Here is a 21,811-nt window from a genome sequence, read left to right as displayed (position 1 = left end):
TACCTCATATAAGTGGAAGCATATAGTATTTGTCCTTTTGTGTCTGGCTTGTGTAGCATAATGTCTACAAGGTTCCTCTGCGAGGTAGCATGTGTCAGAATTTCCTTACTTTTTAAGGCTAAAAATAACATTGTCTGTGCACATTGAGTAGCCCTTTTCTGAAACGCTTGGGACCAGAAGAGTTTGGGATCTTGGTTTTTTTTTCAGATTTGGAATGTTTACATTATACTTAACCAATTGCATCCCTAATTTGAAATGCTCCAGTGAAAATCATGTCAGCACTGAAAAAGTTTCAGATTTTGGACCATTTCATATTTTAAATTTTCAGATGAGGGCTGCTCAACCTGTATATATACTGCATTTTGCTTATCCATTCAGTGGACACAGGTTCATTCCACCTTTTGGCTATTGTGAATAATGCTGCCGTCTTAGGAAATTTTGGTATACTTAAAACCATAATTTAATTTCCATTTCGCTACCTATGGCAATGTTATTGTCTGCCTGATAGTTCCTCCTTCAAAGCCCAGCTAAAAACTCACACCTTTGTGAAACCTTGTACACCTTTTTGAGAGGCACTAATCCTTTCTTCCTTAGGCTCCCAGGGTGCTGTTTGTTTTTCATTATCTCTGGCAGTGTAACACATTTACCTCTCAGCTACTTAGTCTGGAATTCAAATTCCATCCTCAACCCCACCTACCCACCACATCACATTACAAAGGTTTTTCAATAAATGTTTCATTTCAACAAATAATCTAAGTGCCTAGACTTTGCAGCTAGATGATAATGATGAGACAAATAATCTCTGTACTTTGTTTAAAGAAATGCCAACTCCCTGTCACAAAATAAACTTTAATTCACCATTGCTTGTGGAATAAAGTTCAAATTCTTCATCACTCCTCTTTCCTGTTTGTCTTACAAAAACACCCCAGTCATCATCCACACTTCTCCCCTACCTTCTCTGACTTAATCACATACTTGGAATCATCTAGTCAGTCACTTCACCACCTGTTTTTATTTGAAATTTTTAACTCTTTCAGAAGCTGAATTCCAACGCCACCTTTTATATGTAAGACTTGTAGATGTTCTGTTAGGCAGAATTAGTTTCTATTACCCTAGCACATTTCTTGTTCTTCTCATTAACAGGAACATCTTTCTTGTCTGTCTTCATTGCTTACACGTCTAACTCCCTAGACGCAGACAAAGTGTTAGTTAACCCTAGGGCAGGAACAACACTGCCACTTTCAGCCTCAGGTACCTCTGTTATAGGGCTTTGCACGTAGTTGTTTAACAAATATTTTAAGGAGTCAGAACATGCTGTATTTGGAGGAGAAATTGATTTTTTTCTTAAAGCGAATCTGCATATTATGTTTGAAAGAACAGAAATAAATTTGTATGATATCCTGCTTGGGCTTTAGAAGCAAAAATGCTAGCAGCTTTATTTAGTGTGCATGTTTCAATTTTCCTGAAGTCTTGGGCAGTGAAACACCTCATTTCCATGTATTCTTATTTCTGTTCTGCTTCTTAAATCCCTGACTAATTTGTTAGTTTGCAAATTCCCTACAGAAATGGAATCATTGGGTTTGAGACTGAATTTCTTGATTTAACATTTTCCAATCTTAATTATACATGACAGTAGTAAAAGAAGAGTTAGTTGTTGGGTTTTTTTGTTAGTTAGCAGTTAAACCTCACAATCATGGTGGAAGGCAAGGAGGAGCAAGTCACTGATGTCTTACGTGGATGGCATCAGGCAAAGAGAGCTTGTGCAGAGGAACTCCTCTTTTTAAAACCATCAGATCTCGTGAGACTTACTATCAGAGAACAGCAGGGGAAAGACTTGTCCCCATGATTCAATTAACTCCCACCAGCTCCCTCCCACAACATGTGGGAATTCAAGTCGAGATTTGGGTGGGGACACAGCCAAACCATATCAGAAGGGAGGAGTAACTTGCCCCAAGTTACAGAACTGCCAAACATGGGCCTGTCTGAGCCTAGTTGTTGGACTTTAACCAATATTCTGAATTATCATTCAGGTTCTTTGTACTGCCTGTGTCCTTAATCTAGTTGACTCGAATGTACCTGCAGGTTTCAGAGCAGCGATGGAGAAATTAAATACTTGCAATTAGCAGAGGAACTGATTCGTCCTGAGAGAAACACATTGGTTGTGAGTTTTGTGGACCTGGAACAATTTAACCAGCAACTTTCCACCACCATTCAAGAGGAGTTCTATAGGTATGGGCATATTAATCTTCTTTACTTTGAATAGGGGTTGAAATCCGGGAAGCCAGCTCTTCTTGGACTGTAAGTGTTCACTTGTGTAGCAGAAGGGCAGCTTTCACAGTTATTTCCCACTGAGAAGAGGCGCTTTGATACTGCCAGTGGTCGTTTTAGTACTGCTCTGAACTTCATGTAGGCCTTTATAGAGCCAAACTTTTTTTGTTGTTGTTGTGTTTTTTTTGTTTGTTTGTTTGTTTTTTGAGACGGAGTCTTGCTCTGTCACACCCAGGCCGAAATGCAGTGGCGTGATCTTGGCTCACTGCAACCTCTGCCTCCCGGGTTCAAGCGATTCTTCTGCCTCAGCCTCCCGAATAGCTGGGATTACAGGCGCCCACCATCACGCCCGGCTAATTATTTACATTTTTTAATAGAGACAGGGTGTCACCATGTTGGTCAGGCTGGTCTCGAACTCCTGACCTCAGGTGGTCCGCCCGCCTCGGCCTCCCAAAGTGCTGGGATTACAGGCATGAGCCACCGTGCCTGGCCAGAGCTGAACTTTTTTTTTCAAATACAAATGTTGAAAATCTTTGCTTTCTATATAGTTTTCCCAACAGGAAAACTGTACTTACTTAGTTTTGTGTCATTCCATTGATCCTTTTTCCCCACAGGAATAGGTGTTTGTGTGGGTCCTTTTCTTGTACTGGGGATATCTTTACAGCATTGACGTTGTTGTACTTCTTGTTCCCTTAAAGTTTAATTTTGTTTTCGCTTATAAAAGTAATAGGTATATATTGTAGAAAATAGAGAAGAGTAAGGAGAATTAAATTGCTTATACACTTGTAATCCACCACCGTCATTAGCAGATCTGCTACAACAGAGTTCCAGGAGCCTTCCAAGTCTGCAAGTGCAGAGTTTTGTAAGGATCTTCTGTCACATTTTGATGTCTTTGTGTGTGTACTGTGTATGAAATTACTCAAATTCATATAAAATTTCTTAAAATCATACTAATAGCTCCAATTGTGGTTTTTTGGTAGAAATACTATGGTTAGACATTATATTTAATAGAAGGCTTTTATTTTGTTTTGACTTGTTATATATAGCAAGAAACATCTTTGCACACAAGACTTTGTATTAGGATTAAATAAATGTGACAGTCTGTAGAAATAGAATCAGGTTAAAATAAATTGTGGACAGTTGTGAAAGATAAATGAAAACCCAGGGATAAGGAGGCACAGTCTCGTTCATTTCTTGGTGGATTAGGAGATGGAGGATTTGTCTGTGTTTCTGGTCATAGCTGATGATCAAGAATAATTGGAGGGGGTAAGTAAGCAACAGGATTTATTGTGAAAGCATGCAGCAGTAGAAGTTATAGCACTGACAAATAAGGGAGAGGTAGACAATCAAGCCTGGTGGTAGAAGCAGCTGTGCCATGCCTCATGCATAAGCCAGGCAGCAGTTCTCTTTCCTGAGAGTAGCGCCTTTTTTAGAGGGTTTCAGACCCCACTTCTTAAACAGACTAAGCTGGAGTAGGTATTAGAAACATATCAAAAGGACATGCATACTTCACTCTCACCAGTCAAATGGAGCATTTTTGCCAATTTGTTCTCACATTAGTGCACAAATACTTCTCCTGTCCTCATCCATTTCTTATCAAACCAGCCAGATGTGGTGGCTCACACCTGTAATCCTAACACTTTGGGAGGCTGAGGTGGATAGATCACTTGAGCCCAGGAGTTTGAGACCAGCCTGGACAACATGGTGAAATCCCATTTCTACCAAAAAAACCCCACAGAAATTAGCTGGGCATGGTGGTGCATGCCTGTAGTGCCAGCTACTCAGCAAGCTGAGATGGGAGGATCACCTGAGCCTAGGTAGATTGAGGCTGCAGTGAGCTGTGATCGTGCCACTGCACTCCAGTCTGGGTGACAGAGTGAAACCTTGTCTCAGAATGAAACCAAAGAAATAGACTGACTTGACACCTGACTTACTAAGTCATAAACATCCCACAGAAAATTCACAGTATTGAGCATAATATTGACAAGATGATTGTTCAGCTAGTCATCTTGGACAGAGGAATGGCCAACAGTGTGGGTGCTGTATGATTATTTATGTGCTATATGATAATCAGGTATGGTGTGACATTTTATATTTAGTGTTTCAGTGGGATAGGAGAGAACTGAAAGAGGGTCCTAAACCTAGACTAGATAATAGAAGTGTCCTACACAGTTAAGTTCTAAGGTTTAGTTGTAACCAGATGAAATTCCTTAATCTTGGCTGTTGGTAGGTACGTAAAGGGAAGGAGGCCTTGGTAAACCTCTAAGGTATCAGCTGACTTTTTTGTTTTTCAGAGTTTACCCTTACCTGTGTCGGGCCTTGAAAACATTCGTCAAAGACCGTAAAGAGATCCCTCTTGCCAAGGATTTTTATGTTGCATTCCAAGACCTGCCTACCAGACACAAGTAAGAAACCCTTCTCTGGAAAAAAAGGAATTCACCAAATGATATAGGTACCACTTAGCTGACAGTCAGAAAACTTGAGAGGTTGCCTTGATCTGCTATTAGCTGGCTATTTAACATTATACAAATCACTTTTACCTCCCTGAGCCTCAGTTTCTTTGTCTGTGAAGTCTTTTGGCTTAGGTTTTCTACCTAAATCATGCAAAAAGTAGGTTTGTTGCTGTAAAGTTACTTTTTCATAATTGATAATCACAATAATTATAAAACCACAATAATTATAAAACGAGTACTTACAAAATTGATGCTGTAAAATACCAGGAGGAAAAAATAGTGGTTTGCATTCAGATTTTGTAGAAGGTTGACTTTTGTAGGAGTTATACCCACTTATCCAGAAAGTTTAGTTTTGGAGAAATGTATTTTCCTATGGAGATGGGATTAGATGTAAAGGGAATGAAGCAAATTTTTAGGATTATCACATTTTAGGGTGCCTTTTAGGGAAATTTGGGAGAAAATTGATCAAGGGAGAAAATATGACATTCTAGGAATTCCTGAATCTCTGGAAATTTTTGTCGGTTTAAATGCATAATTTTCAAACACCCCTTTGGCAGTTATTTTGAGAATAAATTTACTGGATAAAATTGAAGTGATATTTTGAAAAGTTAAACTACTGTAATTACTTTATAAAATTACCAAATTACTTCACATAAAATGGGTAAAGGAAGTGTTTCTGAACTTTGAGTACAAAGTTTTCTCTCATGATAGGATTATTATGTAACACATGCTTTTTTTTTTTAGAAATTGCGGGTAAGCAAAAAAGTATTTGCATATAAAACAAAAACAGGATCATTCTGTTGTTTTTTTTTTTTCTGAGACAGAGTCTTGCTCTGTCACCCAGGCCAGAGTGCAGTGGCACGATCTTGGCTCACTGCACCCTCCACCTCCCGGGTTCAAACAATTCTCCTGCCTTGGCTCCCCGAGTAGTTGGGATTACAGGCGCTCGCCACCGCGACTGGCTAGTTTTTGTATTTTTAGTAGAGATGGGGTTTCACCATGTTGGCCAGGATGGTCTTGATCTCTTGACCTCATGATCCACCCACCTTGGTGTCCCAAAGTGCTGGGATTACAGGCGTGAGCCACCACGCCCAGCCCATTCTGTTTTATAATTTTAATTTTCATTTTTTGGCATCTTTTAGTTCATTTATATATTTTGCTCTGGATACATATACGTCATATAATTTAGGAATGGGCACGTTGACTAAATTATTTTTATAGGAGAGTCCAAAGAATACCTTGTCTCTTGAATTTTTTTTTTAAACATAAATTATCTTTAAATACCCTCTCACTAAAATGGAAAGATTCTTAGTTAAGAGATGAATGTTTACTAATGGGACATTTGTCTTTAAACAGGATTCGAGAGCTCACCTCATCCAGAATTGGTTTGCTCACTCGCATCAGTGGGCAGGTGGTGCGGACTCACCCAGTTCACCCAGAGCTTGTGAGCGGAACTTTTCTGTGCTTGGACTGTCAGACAGTGATCAGGGATGTAGAACAGCAGTTCAAATACACACAGCCAAACATCTGCCGAAATCCAGTTTGTGCCAACAGGAGGAGATTCTTACTGGATACAAATAAATCAAGATTTGTTGATTTTCAAAAGGTATTTATTTAACATCTGTTTAGATCAGAGTCCATCTATGATAATAATTCACTTCTAGGCCCTTGCAATAGCTTATTTAGATAATGTTCAACTCAATTTTTATGTAAGTTAAGCATCATCAAAATGACTACAAAGTTAAGCCCAAAACTTTTCATGTAAATTATAATTGTTAGTATATACATTTGTTTTAACTTTCAATAACTTGGAAGTTCCTTAAGACTGACAAGATGTATTTGTCAAAGAATAAATGGTAACTAGGTGGTGGTGGTTGTTATTATGAACTGGAGTTAAGAAAACTTAAAGAAATAGCAACTTGTTAGTGTAAGATTTCCATTTGCTGTATAGAAAGGAAAGCATGAATAGGACAGGCTAGCTTGGAAGCAATGAGGATTATCATGATTGAAGTAAAGGAGCCAAATTGGAGATCATCTGAGAGATGATTTGATGTGAGACCTGGAGGTACTTGGATCCCTAAATCTTAGGCTGAGGAGTTTGAGCCTATCTTAATAAGCAGTGGGAATATAGTGGGAAGGTAGTTTGTGTGTGTGGGTGTGTGTTGTTTTGTTTTGATTTTTGTTTTTTCTTTGAGACAGTCTCTCTGTCACCCAGGCTGGAGTGCAGTGGCGTGATCTCCACTCACTGCAAGCTCCGCCTCCTGGGTTCATGCCATTCTCCTGCCTTAGCCTCCCGAGTAGCTGGGACTACAGGTGCCCACCACCACACCCGGCTAATTTTTTGTATTTTTAGTAGAGACAGGGTTTCATCGTGTTAAACCAGGATGGTCTCGATCTCCTGACTTCGTGATCCACCTGCCTCGGCCTCCCAAAGTGCTGGGATTACAGGCATGAACCACTGCACCCAGCCTGTGTGTGTTTTTTTTTTAAAGGAAACTGAATAAGTCCGTGATGGGTTTAACAGAGGGTAATAGGCAATTTCAGTTACCTGGGCAAGAGGTGATGGATGGCAGTAGTAAGAATGAAGGGGACCCTCAAATTTCAACAGGACTTAATTTTATGGGACATACAAAAAGGAAAGAAAAGCTGAAGCAGCTCAAGTATGGAATAATTATTATCAGATGAATTTAATATTATTTATATTGCTCTGATAATCATTCTCCTTATTTGGCTTTCTTACATTAACCTGGTAGCTTATAAGATGCACATATTCTACCAACAGCTTTGGGTAGGAGATCTTATAAAGTATGAATCTAGATTGGGTCTTAGTCTGGGGGGGGGAACACAACTGTATAAAGGACACTCTTGACAATCAAGACATTTGAAGACGGACTAGATAATTGAAGATATGTAATTTTATGAAATTAAATATTGTTTAATTATCTTGGTTGTGATAATGATATTGTAACAGAGGATTGTCTTTGTTCTTAGAGATGAATGCTAAAATATTTAGGTATGAAGTTTCTTGATGTTCACAACTGTGTTCAAATATATAGTAAAAAAGAAAAAACATGTATCTGTAAATAATGTTAGTAGTTGTGTTGAAGTGGAGGGTATAAAAGGTGTATATGAAATTTTCTGTAAAATTATCTTAAAGCTTAGGAGAAGATGGAGCATGGAACAGATAGTTGGAGTCATTTTGAACAAAGAAAAAAATTATTTTTTAATGAAAGTAAAAGTGAAGTTTTTTTTTCCTCTGCTGTTTGAATCAGCATGGAGTTTTTAAATAGATGTAATCTCTTGCCAAATTGAACTATTTGACTAAAAGGAGTTTTAGAGTAGATAATTTTTAAGATAAATGTTGGTACATGTGAAAAGTCTGCTGATGGGTCAGATAGTTTAGAATATGTCCGTATTTGTGGTATTTAATTTAGATTGTATGGCATCTGAAAGGGATTGCTTCTCATTCTTGGTTGGTTGTTTGTCTGTATTACAGGTTCGTATTCAAGAGACCCAAGCTGAGCTTCCTCGAGGGAGTATCCCCCGCAGTTTAGAAGTAATTTTAAGGGCTGAAGCTGTGGAATCAGCTCAAGCTGGTGACAAGTGTGACTTTACAGGGACACTGATTGTTGTGCCTGACGTCTCCAAGCTTAGCACACCAGGTCAGTAATCTGTGTCTCAAATTTAACAAATTCTCAGTTACCTAAACTGCAGAGTATCTAGCTTCCCACATCTTCATTGTCTTCTTTTTGGCTACCAATCAGAAGCTGAGGAACGAAGTGTGATGAGAATAAAAACAAATTGGTTTTGCCACAAACGATGCTATTCTGAAAGTATTCAAGGCTTAAGTGAAGTCTTTGGATTTATAGCTTTCATTTATTTGAGCAATTTTGATGTTCAGCACCTTTAATATTTAAGTTGTGAAACAACCTATCATTCTGTTTCAGGAGCACGTGCAGAAACTAATTCCCGTGTCAGTGGTGTTGATGGATATGAGACAGAAGGCATTCGAGGACTCCGGGCCCTTGGTGTTAGGGACCTTTCTTACAGGCTGGTCTTTCTTGCCTGCTGTGTTGCACCAACCAACCCAAGGGTCAGTCGTTTTGGGGGTTTTTGTTTGTTTTTGAAACAGTCTCTCTGTCACCCAGGGTGGAGTGCAATGGCAAAGTCATGGCTCACTGTAGCCTCCACTTTCTGGGCTCAAGTGATCCTACCATCTCAACCTCCTGAGTAGCTGGGATTATAGGTGTGAATCACTGCACCCAGCTAATTTAAAAAATTGTTTTAGAGATGAGGTCTTGCTCTGTTGGCCAGGCAGGCCAACAGTGAGTCTTAGTAGAGTGACAGCTTAAGAAACACCTACCCTGAGGCTGCCACGAAATGATAGGATTCTGAAACATCTGGGCTGTCTCATCAATGTTAAGAGCACGGGATGGGGTTAAGATTTGATGAGTTTTAAAACCAAATCTTTTGACGTATGCCTTTCTGATCTTGAAAAAAAGTCTTATTTGATGTCTTACATAAAAGCTCAATGCTTTTAAGTGCAGTGGTACAAATTATCCACGCTGTTTTTTGTTTTAAAGTTTCACAGTTCCTCTGTTATTCTTCTGGAGGAAATACAAATAAAAAGATTTAGTAATCTGGGAAGTAAACTTCTGAGAATGATGAACCCCTGGCAGTATCATTCAGTTAACTTGATTCTGTGTCATAAATGGGAGTTTGGAAAATAGTTCAGTATTGGAAAAAGGGAGTGAACATAATATTCTCTTATTTTATTTGTATCTTTATATCAGTGATTAACATTCTGCTATGGCTTATCTCTTGAGCATTCAGGTAGGTTTTTTTCTATTTAACTCACTGGACAAATGACATACCCTTAAGTGTCTTTGTTAACTGAGGGCTTACTAGTTTGGGGAGTTTTTTTTTTTTTTTTTTTTTTTTTTTTAAACCTTTACAGTCAATAAATTGTGAGGTTGACTTCCCACGCTATGTTGTGTTTGTAATGAAGTTTCTTCTCCTTTATGCTCTTTTGACTGCTTCTATACTAATGATTCTTCCTTTGTTCTCTACCATTAGTTTGGGGGGAAAGAGCTCAGAGATGAGGAACAGACAGCTGAGAGCATTAAGAACCAAATGACTGTGAAAGAATGGGAGAAAGTGTTTGAGATGAGTCAAGATAAAAATCTATACCACAATCTTTGTACCAGCCTGTTCCCTACTATACATGGTAAGAATTCCATCCATTTGTACCATAAACTTGAAATCAAAATAATGATTATAAACAGCCACAGGTGATTTCTGAAAGCACATAAATCAGACTGTGAAAGTTTTTAGTGGGTCTAAAAGAGGTCATTTACAAAAGGACAGGTACATGATTTCACTTATACGAGGTACCTGTAATGTGCAAATTCATAGAGACACGGTAGGATAGAGGTTATCAGTGGCTGGGGGAATGGGAGAAGTGAGTTATTTAATGGATAAAGTTGCTATTTGGGATGATGACAAAGTTCTGGAAAGGGATAGTGGTGACAGTTATACAACATAATGTACTTACTGCCACTGAACTTATACACTGAAAAATGGTTAAAATGATAAGTTTTATTATGTATTTTTATCACAATTTTATTTTTTTAAGGAAAAGTTATTTTGTCATCTTATTTCCTGGCCTTATGACAGAGCTGCACTTAAGTGTGTTTCCATATGCTAGACTAGTCTCCTGGCCTTTTTGTGGTTGTAGTCTCCTGGCCTTGTTGTTGTTGGTGTGTGTGTTTGTATTTTAGAGAGACAGGGTTTTGCTATGTGGTCTAGGCTGAAGCACTCCCTCCTGGGCTAAAGCAACCCTACCTCCAGCCTCCCCAGTAGCTGGGATTACAGGTGTAGGTCACCACATTGGCTCTTGTTTCCCTTTTTATTTACCGAAATGGAGTGTTTATGATTGGTTACTTGTTCTGTCTATACCTTTGGCAGTTTCTTTCACATTTTCCTGACTGTTGGTTGCTAGCTGTGTTTTGAAGGCTATGACTAAAATTTTAGGCCTGATGCTTTATCTTTGAACTCTTCCATCCTTGTCTTCCATACTCAATTAGGATTATGGTAAGAACTCAACCTTTCTTTATCTTTTTTTATTCTATTTTATTTTGAGACAGAGTCTCACTCTGTCGCCCAGGCTGGAGTGCAGTGGCGTGATCTCAGCTCACTGCAACCTCTGCCTCCCGGGTTCAAGCGATTCTCCTGCCTCAGCCTCACGAGTAGCTGGGATTGCAGGATTGCCCCACAACACTCGGCTAATTTTTGTATTTTTAGTAGAGATGGTGTTTCGCCATGTTGGCCAGGCTGGTCTTGAATTCCTGACCTCAAGTGATCCATCCGCCTTGGCCTCCCAAAGTGCTGAGATTACAGGCATGAGCCACTGCATGTGGCCCTTTTTTTCTATCTAAATATAAGTCAGACAAGTTTTGTTTGTGGAAAGGATTTTTAGTTTTCTACCTGTTTTGTTTTGTTTTGTTAGGGTCTTACTCTTGCCCAGGCTGGAGTGCAGTGACAGCATACATGGCCTACCACAGCCTCAACCTCCTGGGCTTAAACGATTCCCCACCACAGCCCCGAAATTACCTGGGACTACAGGCGCCTGCCACCATGCCCGGCTAATTAAAAAAAATTTTTTTTTTAGAGATGGGGTTTCACCATGTTGCCTGGGCTGGTCTCAAACTTCTGGGCTCAAGCAATCCTCCCGCCTTGGCCTTCCAAAGTGCTCGGATCTTCCAAAGTGATCAGATACAGGCATAAGCCACCACACCCAGCCTAATTTTCTGCTTTAAGGAATGCCTTGTGTAAATTTGCATAGCACTTTGTTGATGGAGTTCAGAGAGTCTACAGTTCCACAGAAAAATGTTTCTTTTAATAGCACAGTGTTCTTTTTTAAGAAAATTGTTTTTCCTTCTTATTGGATTTATGAACTAAGCAGCTGTAAATTGCATTCAGCATCTTATTTAATCCACATTAATTCAGTTAACATATATTCATTCAGTGCTGGTCACTGGTGATAGAAAAGTGTTATGAACCATTTCCTCAAACTCTTCACAGAACTATAAGAACTGGCATTAAAAAGGACTAGTAAATGTGGTAGGCCTTGGTGGACATAGTTCATTTATCAGGAGAGATCTTTGAGGGCTAAGGCATTGGGTAAGGTTTTGTGTAGGAAGTAGGACTCATGGACAAGTAAAGGCTCTTAGGATGATGAGCACTGGCACGGTGACATCTGTGGTGTAGGAGAAAACATTGGAACAGTGGTTTAGGTGACTAAGTCCACAGAACAAGAACCAAGATCAGAAGCCAGGTGTTATTACTCCAGTTTTATGCTTTGCTTTAGCTGACTCTGCCTTTCGGTTGGTAAACATGCCTTTACTGTTTCTTCTGAAAGTGTTTAACTTCATGTTGAAAAATTAGTTTTTCATCTGTAGCTTCTTTTCATTTCAGGCAATGATGAAGTAAAACGGGGTGTCCTGCTGATGCTGTTTGGTGGCGTTCCAAAGACAACAGGAGAAGGGACCTCTCTTCGAGGGGACATAAATGTTTGCATTGTTGGTGACCCAAGTACAGCTAAGAGCCAATTTCTCAAGTAAGCGTTTGCCTGATACAGTGTTGCAGGAAAAAGTGTACATAGTTCCCAGGCTGGCTGTGCTACCAAGAATGCAGTCAGTATGGCCTTACTAGGAGTGTAAATTATGACTATGTTGAATACATAATTCTCATAGATTAAAGTTATGGCAACATTGTACAATTTTTTAGAATAGGGAAAAATTGCCTGTAATACCAATCTCACATTGAACTGTTTAGTCTTTGTATAATATCTTTGTAAAATATATTTGTATAAAGTTTTATACAAATTTTATACAAATTTTATTATTTGTATAAAATTTTATACAAATTTTATTATTTGTATAAAAATATGAATTATGTATTTTCATTATTGTAAATCATATTATACGTACTTGTAATTTCAATTTTCTGTAAACATTTTTTCCATGTTTCTTTTCGCATGGAAAAATCTCATGAGTTTGTCATTTTCACAATTGTCTTTTTTTGTTGGTATACTATAGCTTACAAAATCATTTTCTTAGTCCTGTTAAATTTAACAGGATAGTTTATTATAATAATTACCGATGTAGATGCAGTGAACATCATAATGTTATATACATTTTTTGTTTCTTTCCTCTGGGTAAATTACTAGATACAGGATTATTGAGACTAAGAATACAAACATTTGTAAGGTTTTAAAATAGGATGTACTGGCCGGGTGCCGTGGCTCACGCCTGTAATCCCAGCACTTTGGGAAATCGAGGCGGGCGGATCATGAGGTCAGGAGATGGAGACCATCCTGGCTAACACGGTGAAACCCCATCTCTACTAAAAATACAAAAAATTAGTTGGGCGTGGTGGCGGGCACCTATAGTCCCAGCTACTTGGGAGTCTGAGGCAGGAGAATGGCGTGAACCCAGGAGGCAGAGCTTGCAGTGAGCCGAGATTGCGCCACTGTACTCCATCCTGGGCAACAGAGCGATACTCCGTCTCAAAAAAAATAAAAATAAAAATAAAATAGGATGTACTTTCCAAAGGGAATGCTGCTATGAGATATTTTATGTTAACTTTGTCAGTGTGAACACCATTCTTGACTGTTTTTAGAAGCTATAATAAATATTTGATTACTTTCAAACTTTTAAGAAACTTAGGGCCCAAAATAAAACAACAAGTTTCTGAGCACCTGCCATGTTCTCAGTGCTGTATATGTGTTATGTCTTACTCTAGCAGCACCCAGACACGCATGTGTATTATTCCCTTTTTTTTCAGGGAGTCACAACCTCTCCAAGCCTACAAGAAATTTGCCCACTTTCTTGTAGGTGAAAGGTGACACTGAGCCATGAATATTAAAATTCAGATAACAGTTGCCTGCAAAACATGTGTACTTCATACTACATCAAGCTGCCTTTTCTTTGTTTTGGAAATTTGTAACATAGTACCATTTTAGAATGTTGAACATTTTTAGTTGGTTTGGAGTTTTATGATTAAATATTTCTTTTGAACATATCACAGACTGAGTTTTAGATTTTAAGATAGTAGTCCTGTGTTACAAAGGATTCTTTTTTTTTTCTTGTCATTCTTTCTCCCCCCTCAAAAAGAAAGATGTACTACAATGTTGCCTCTGGTAACAGTGTCATGTGGTATGTGACAGTCTTAGTGAATTCCATAGCATTTTCTATGTATAAAATCTGTATATAATGATAGTCGGAGTATCCAATCTGGCTGCCTTTTTTTCTTGCCTAATTGCCCTTGATTAGAGCCATCAGTATAATGTTGAATAGAAGTGGCAAGAGCAGACATCCATGTCTTATTCCTGATCTTAGGGGCAAAACATTCAGCCTTTCACCTGTAAGTTTGATGTTATCTGTGGGTTTTCATAGATGCCCTTTGTCAGGTTAAAAAAAAAAACCCTTTATTAGACTTAGGAAAACCTCCTCTATTCCTAGTTTGTTTGGTTTTTGTAATGAAAAGGTGTTGGATTTTGTCAAATGGTTTTTCTACATCTGTTTAGGTGGTCATGTAGTTCTTTTATTAATTTAGCATATTGATTGATTTTCAGATGTTAAACCAATCTTGCATTTCTGGAATAAGCCCCATATCTAGTTTTGTTTTGTTTTATTTTTAATTGCAAGACCTTCTGATAGATGATTGTTGCTGTTTGTTACTATTAAAGACTTCTTTTAAAATTGATGTTTTAGCCAGGCGCGGTGGCTCACGCCTGTAATCCCAGCACTTTGGGAGGCCGAGGTGGGTGGATCATGAGGTCAGGAGATGGAGACCATCCTGGCTAACACAGTGAAACCCCATCTCTACTAAAAATACAAAAAAAATTAGCCGGGTGTGGTGGCGAGCGCCTGTAGTCCCAGCTACTTGGGAGGCTGAAGCAGGAGAATGGCATGAACCCAGTAGGCAGAGCTTGGAGTGAGCCGAGATCAAGCCACTGCACTCCAGCCTGGGCGACAGAGCAAGACTCTGTCTAAATAAATAAATTAATTAAATTAAAAAATAAATAAAATTGATGTTTTAGGCTAGGTGTGGTGGCTCACGCCTGTAATCCCAGCACTTTGGGAGGCTGAAGTAGGTGGATCACCTGAGGTCAGGAGTTCGAGACCAGCCTGGCCAACATGGTGAAACCCCATCTCTACTAAAAATACAAAAATTAGCTGGGCATAGCGTCACACACCTGTAATCCCAGCAACTCGGGAGGCTGAGGCAGGAGAATCGCTTGAACCCAGGTGGCAAAGGTTGCCATGAGCTGAGATCACACCACTGTACTCCAGCTTGGGCGACAGAGCAAGACTCTGTCTCAATTTAAAAAAAATTTTTTATCAGGTATTAACTCTGAAAATACAAAAATTAGCCAGGCGTGATGGCCCACGCCTGTAATCCTAGCTACTGGGGAGGCTGAGGCACGAGAATCGCCTGAACCTAGGAGGTGGAGGTTGCAGTGAGCTGAGATTGTGACACTGCACTCCAGTCTGGTGACACAGCGAGACTCTATCTCAAAAAACAAAAAGAATAGAAAAGCCGAGGGAGATAAACCTTCCCATTTAGTCTGTGGCATGTGTCTTCATGAATTGCTTAAGCTTAAGCTCTCAAATGTTCTTTCAGTAATTTAAACTCTTCTGCTGGTTTTCCTGGGAAGGGTGCTGTATAGTCACATATTAATGAGTCTTTATGTGATAACCTTGAACAGGCACGTGGAGGAGTTCAGCCCCAGAGCTGTCTACACCAGTGGTAAAGCGTCCAGTGCTGCTGGCTTAACAGCAGCTGTTGTGAGAGATGAAGAATCTCATGAGTTTGTCATTGAGGCTGGAGCTTTGATGTTGGCTGATAATGTAAGAACATTTTACACTCTTCAGTATAAATAAGTCAGAATACCCCTACCCTATCAGTAAAGGCCTATAAGTTACCATTAAAAAGATGTCCTTAAAAACAGCATTCTCAGCTGGGCGCGGTGGCTCACACCTTTGGCCCAGTACTTTGGGAGGCCGAGGTGGGTGGATCACCTGAGGTCAGGAGTTCGAGACCAGCCTGGCCAACATGGCGAAAACCCATCTTCTCTACTAAAAATACAAAAATTAGCCGGGCATGGTGGCGGGTGCCTGTGGTCCCAGCTACTCAAGAGGCTGAGGTGGGAGGATCACTGAGCCCAGGAGGTGGAGGCTGCGTTGAGCCAAGATTGTGCCACTGCACTCCAGCCTGGGCAACAGAGCGAGACTCTGTCTCAAACCAAAACAAAAAAACCCAGCATTCTTTAGTAAATAATTCATAGTTTTCTTCATCTAGAATTTAAATTGTGATAGTTGATCAGCATGTCCTGAGCACGTGTGTTTGCTGTGACTAGTTTAGATCGGTAGATGTGTATATAAGTTGTAGGTATAAAATCAATCCTGAGTTGACACAAGGTTTTGATGTTGAGTACAAGTACAGTAAGTGTATATTTTTAGTTATGCTCTTAGTTTTAAGTCAATTGTATGGTTCTTTCTAGCTTTAGGATCTGTTGAATTATCTTCCTTAGAAAAGGGAGTTAAGAATCTTCGCTTACCTATCTTCTACTTGTTTGGAGAATAGAAGAGTCCCTGTGGTAGCAGACTTTGTGAGTTTACTTGTAATTTTCCATCTGAAAGACTGTTCTTGTTTTTCGTGATGAAGTCTTGCTCTGTCGCCCAGGCTGGAGTGCAGTGGTGCAATCTTGGCTCACTGCAACCTCTGCTTCCCGGGTTCAAGCAATTCTCCTGCCTCAGCCTCCCGAGTATCTGGGATTACAGGTGCACGCCACCACACCTGGCTAATTTTTGTATTTTCAGTAGAGACGGGGTTTCACCATGTTGGCCAGGCTGGTCTCAAACTCCTGACCTCATGATCAGCCCACCTCAGCCTTCCAAAGTGCTGGGATTACAGGTGTGAGCCCCCACACCCGGCCGTTGTTGTTTTTTAAGAGACAGGGTCTCAGTCTGTCACCTAACCTGGAGTACAGTGGCAATCATGGCTCACTGTAACCTCAAATGCCTGGCCTTAATGAAGCGTTCTTCCTGCCTTGGCCTCCCAAAGTGCTGGGATTACAGATGTGAGCCATGCATCCAGCTTGAAAGACAGCTTCTTAGGCTTGATTTGTTTGGTTACAGGGTGTGTGTTGTATTGATGAATTTGATAAGATGGACGTGCGGGATCAAGTTGCTATTCATGAAGCTATGGAACAGCAGACCATATCCATCACTAAAGCAGGAGTGAAGGTATGTGTTATCTACTTCTGTTCTGCTGCATCGTCCATAGCCTTGTTGATTAATGTAGTACTAGAGAAGTTCACCTGGATAAAATTCATTACTTCAATGTGTAATGCTGTTCATTAAAATGGAAAATTCAGCCCTGAGAATTATTTATTGAAACTATAAATGTTGTTTAGAGTACTGTGTAAATGTATTGCCGTGATAATAGAGGAAAATGTCCATGAACAAAGCTTTTATTTTCTTTGATAAAGCATGCTCCAATTATAACAAAAATAACCAAAGATCAACAGATTGATTATATATGTATATATTTATTTGTATTAACAGAGTATTTAAATGAAAATAAGTATGACAGTATAACCAACACTAGGGAGAATCTAAACTTTAAAAGCTACAGATTCAAGTAGCTTTTAAGCAGTACACAATTGTAAATTGAAAAGACAACTCTTTCCCTGCAACTCCCAGCAACAGTAGATACTTACAGGTATCTAATGGATAAAAAGGAATTTTAGGAGGAAGAAAATAAGGCATCTATTGAGTTTGTGCTTTTAGGAATATTTTGTACATAAGCATAATACCGACAGTTTCATTCCTGCTGGTTTAACTTCATAATTTTATTTTGGCAATCTTTTGCCAGCACATATTAGATCAACTTTGGTTTTTTATTACTTTCCCATATTCAATTGTGTATACCACAGCTTGATTCTTTAGACTCCTGTTGAGTGACATTTGGTTCATTTTCAGTGTTTTGTATTACAAACAAAATTGTAGTAAGCATCCTTGAACGCAACATCCTTTTATATTTGGCTATAAGAGAAATTTCTAACAAATTGATGTCTTCAATGGTGTGCACATCACACCACCAAAATCACATAGGAGTTCCTGTTTATGTGAAAAAGTGTATGTCATTATTTTGGTTTGCGTTTAGTTAATTATGGGTGAGATTGAACATGTTGTTATGTATTTATTGGCTGATGTCTATTTAAATCTGTTAAGATTCTTTCTTTTGTGGTCAGGCTACTCTGAACGCCCGGACGTCCATTTTGGCAGCAGCAAACCCAATCAGTGGACACTATGACAGATCAAAATCATTGAAACAGAATATAAATTTGTCAGCTCCCATCATGTCCCGATTCGATCTCTTCTTTATCCTTGTGGATGAATGTAATGAGGTAACCCCACGAGCTTCCATTTTTATTTCCAGTTGGAGTAATCGAGTGAGACAAGGCTGGAAGATACACTGCTCAACAGCTGGTGCATGTATGTGCACCAGCCTTTGATTTCCCTCAGGGTGGCACAGGATCGGACAAAGGGTTTAGTAAGCAACTCAAAATGAAGTCATTTGAATTGCCTCTTCCACTTAATTGTGTTAAAGAATTAAGTTTTCAGGTTTTGTTACTATTTATTTCTCAAAAGGAAACAAGTTACAGTTAACTTCCAACCACACTTTTTATTTTTTTAAACAGCCTCTCACTGGAGACTGGGCTGGAGTGCAGTGGCACAGTCTTGGCCTACTGCAACCTCCACTTCCAAGGTTCAAGCGATTCTTGAGTCTGAGCCTCCCAAGTAGCTGGGATTACAGGCATGTAACACCACGCCTGGCTAATTTTTATATTTTTAGTACAGACAGGGTCTCACCATGTTGGTCAGGCTGGTCTTGAACTCCTGGCCTCCAGTGATGCACACCCACCTCAGCCTCCCAAAATGTTGGGACTATAGGTGTGAGCCACTGTACCTGGCCCCAACCACACTCCTAAGATTTTTATACGATTTTTTGTTTTGTTGATTGGGCTTTTATTTTATTTTTCAGTCACCTTGAAAAAAACTGGGATGCCAAAGAAATTTCTTTTCTTCTTTTTTTTAATCATGAGTCATTTATCTTTGTATTTTTTCCTATCAAGTTGCTGAATGTATTTTACCTTTTTTTCTCACTTTTAAGATTGAGTGAAAAAATGCAGATTTACTTGGATTCTGATACGTTAGTTTAATTATTAGAGTTATGTGTACTTAAATATTTAATAATGCACCTCAGATGCCCACAGAACTATAAAATGACAGTTTGTAGGAACTAACATTTTAGGCTGTACTTTTTAAATCATTCAGCATTGAGGTTCTACATTTTATTGGGTACAATGCACAGCTCTATTACAGTGGAACTTTAAATATTATCTAAATAAAAGTAGCCTTCCATTTTGTGAGTGTTTGGAGGGCTTGGATTTTTATTTATTTATTTTTTAAACACAAAGTCTTACTCTGTCACCCAGGCAGTGCCACAATCATAGCTCACTGCAGCCTCAATCTCCTGGGTTCCAGTGATCCTCCTGCCTCAGCCTCCCAAGTAGCTGAGACTACAGCTGTGTACCACCATGCCTGGTTAATTTTTTCATCCTTTTGTAGCAACAGCAACAAGTTCAAGACCCGTGTTGGTCTTGAACTCTTGGCCTCAAACCACCTTACCACCTCACCTCAGCCTCCTGAATAGCTAAGATTATAGGCCTGCACCATCACACCTGGTTTGGTTCACTTTTTTTCCCTTCACAAGAGAGACATATTTAATCACCAGATAATTGAGTTGTCTGATTTTCATACATTTATGTTTGTTCATGATTCATTAAAGTAGCTTTAGTAGCAGATTAAGTTATAAAGCTTTAAAAGATCAATTTATAAACCTTTAAAACATTCAAGTTTTTTTTAAACTGTTTTGTTTAGTTTTGTTTTGTTTTGTGATGGAGTCTCGCTCTGTTGCCCAGACTGGACTGCAGTGGCACAATCTTGGCTCACTGCAGCCTCCGCCTCCTAGGTTCAAGTGATTCTTCTGCCTCAGCCTCCTGAGTAGCTGGGATTATACGTGTGTGCCACCATGCCCAGCTAATTTTTTGTATTTTTACTAGAGACAGGGTTTCACCATGTTGGCCAGGCTGGTCTCAAACACCTGACCTCAGTTGATTAACCCACCTCAGCCTCCCAAAGTGTTGGGATTACAGGTGTGAGCCACCGCGCCCGGCTTGTTTTGTTTTTGAGACAGGGTCCCACTCTTTCCTGCAGTGGTGTGATCATGGCTCACTGCAGCCTCAGCCTCCTGGGCTAACACAATCCTCCCACCTCAGCCTCCCGAGTAGCTGGGACCACACATGTGCACCATTGTGTCCGGCTGACTTTTGAGTTTTTTGTAGAAACAGGATTTTGCCATGTTGCCCAGGCTAGCTGCAAACTCCTGAGCTCAACCAATCTGCCCACCTCAGCTTCCCAAAGTGTTGGGATTATAGGCATGTGCCACCGTACCTAGCCAAAAAGCCTTTTCTTTTTCTTTTTCTTTTTCTCTTTCTTTTTTTTTTTTTGAGATGGAGTCTCGCTCTGTTACCCAGGCTGGAGTGCAGTGCTGCCATCTCACCTCACTGCAACCTCCGCCTCTCAGGTTCAAGTAATTCTCCTGCCTCAGCCTCCTGAGTAGCTGGGATCACAGGCGTGTGCCACCATGCCCGGCTAATTTTTGTATTTTTAGTAGAGATGGGGTTTCACTTTATTGGCCAGGCTGGTCTCAAACTCCTGACCTCAGGTGATCCCCCGTCTTGGCCTCCCAACGTGCTGAGGTTACAGGCATGAGCCACCGTGCCCAGCCTGTTTTATTTTAGTTATTTATTTTGAGATAGGGTCTGGCTGTATTGCCCAGGCTGGAGTGCAGTGGCATGATCTCAGTTCACTGCAACCTCTGCCTCCTGGGCTCAAGCCAGCCTCCCACCTCAACCTCCTGAGCAGCTGGAACTACAGGTGCAGGCCACCATGCCCAGCTAACTTTGTATTTTTTGTAGAGAGAGAGTTTTGCCATGTTGCCTGGACTGGTCTTGAACTCCTGAGCTCAAGCTATCCACCAGCCTTGGCCTCTCAAAGTGCTAGGATTACAGGCATGAGCCACTGTGTTCCGCCCAGACAACTTCTTAATTAGAAATAATTTCAAGCTTACAGAAAAGTTGCAAGAAGTGGAATAGTGCATAGAACACCCATATACCCTTTACGTGATTCACATAATAACATTTTACCCTGTTTGCTTTATTGTTTACTGTCTGTATATATCTGCACACTTTTTTCCTGAACCATTTGAGAGCAAGTTGCATATTTTGGGGTCTTTTTTTTTTTTTTTCTTCAGTATTCTGGGATGAATATCTTCAAAATTTAGTGGCTAAGAGCACAGTCTCTGAAGCTAGACTATTCAAATCCTGGCTCCACTACTTAACTGTGACCTTGGATAAATTACTTAACCTTCCTAGGCCTCAATTTGCCCATGTATAAAACGGGGATAATATCATTTGCTTAATAAAATTTTTGTGAGGATTGCATAAGTTAATTCTTCTAAGACCTGCCTAAGACAACAGTGTCTCATACACTGAGGGCCCTATAAATGTTAGTGCTGCTATTTTTATTGTTTTGTTTTTGAGATAAGGCTTGCTCTGTTGCCCAGGCTGGAGTGCAGTGGTGCAATCATGGCTTCACTGCCCCTTCAACCTCCTGGGCTCAAGTGATCCTCCTGCCTCAGCTGCCTGAGTATCTGGGATTACACATGTGCACCACCATGCCCAGCTAGTTTTTTTGTAGAGACAGGGAGGGTCTCACTTTGTCGCCCTGACTGGTCTCAAACTCTTGACCTCAAGCTCTCCTCTCACATCAGTCTCCCAAAGTGTTGGGATTACAAGTGTAAGCCACTGCACTTTACCCTACTATTGTTTTTAAAGCCAATTAATTCCTTCAGGTATAATTTTAGAGTGGGGCAATGGTATACATTTAAAA

The 21,811-nt window shown here is 39.8% G+C and overlaps 1 protein-coding gene across 1 annotated transcript in view; it reads left to right on the top strand.

The window, feature by feature from the left end:
- Nucleotides 1–21,811, top strand: part of MCM6 (minichromosome maintenance complex component 6) — a 36,516-nt gene that overhangs the window by 2,059 nt on the left and 12,646 nt on the right. The window contains exons 2-11 of the mRNA XM_004032595.4: nt 2,083–2,229; nt 4,563–4,673; nt 6,078–6,327; nt 8,218–8,383; nt 8,669–8,814; nt 9,798–9,948; nt 12,198–12,339; nt 15,496–15,637; nt 16,928–17,035; nt 18,046–18,201. Of these exons, the coding sequence (XP_004032643.1) occupies nt 2,083–2,229; nt 4,563–4,673; nt 6,078–6,327; nt 8,218–8,383; nt 8,669–8,814; nt 9,798–9,948; nt 12,198–12,339; nt 15,496–15,637; nt 16,928–17,035; nt 18,046–18,201 (1,519 nt within the window). The remainder of the gene's footprint in view (nt 1–2,082; nt 2,230–4,562; nt 4,674–6,077; nt 6,328–8,217; nt 8,384–8,668; nt 8,815–9,797; nt 9,949–12,197; nt 12,340–15,495; nt 15,638–16,927; nt 17,036–18,045; nt 18,202–21,811) is intronic.

The sequence above is a fragment of the Gorilla gorilla genome, chromosome 11 (assembly GCF_029281585.2).
Source record: "Gorilla gorilla gorilla isolate KB3781 chromosome 11, NHGRI_mGorGor1-v2.1_pri, whole genome shotgun sequence".
In the NCBI taxonomy this organism is placed as follows: Eukaryota; Metazoa; Chordata; class Mammalia; order Primates; family Hominidae; genus Gorilla; species Gorilla gorilla.
Note: the sequence above shows the minus strand (reverse complement) of the source record. Positions and strands in the feature narration are given on the sequence as shown.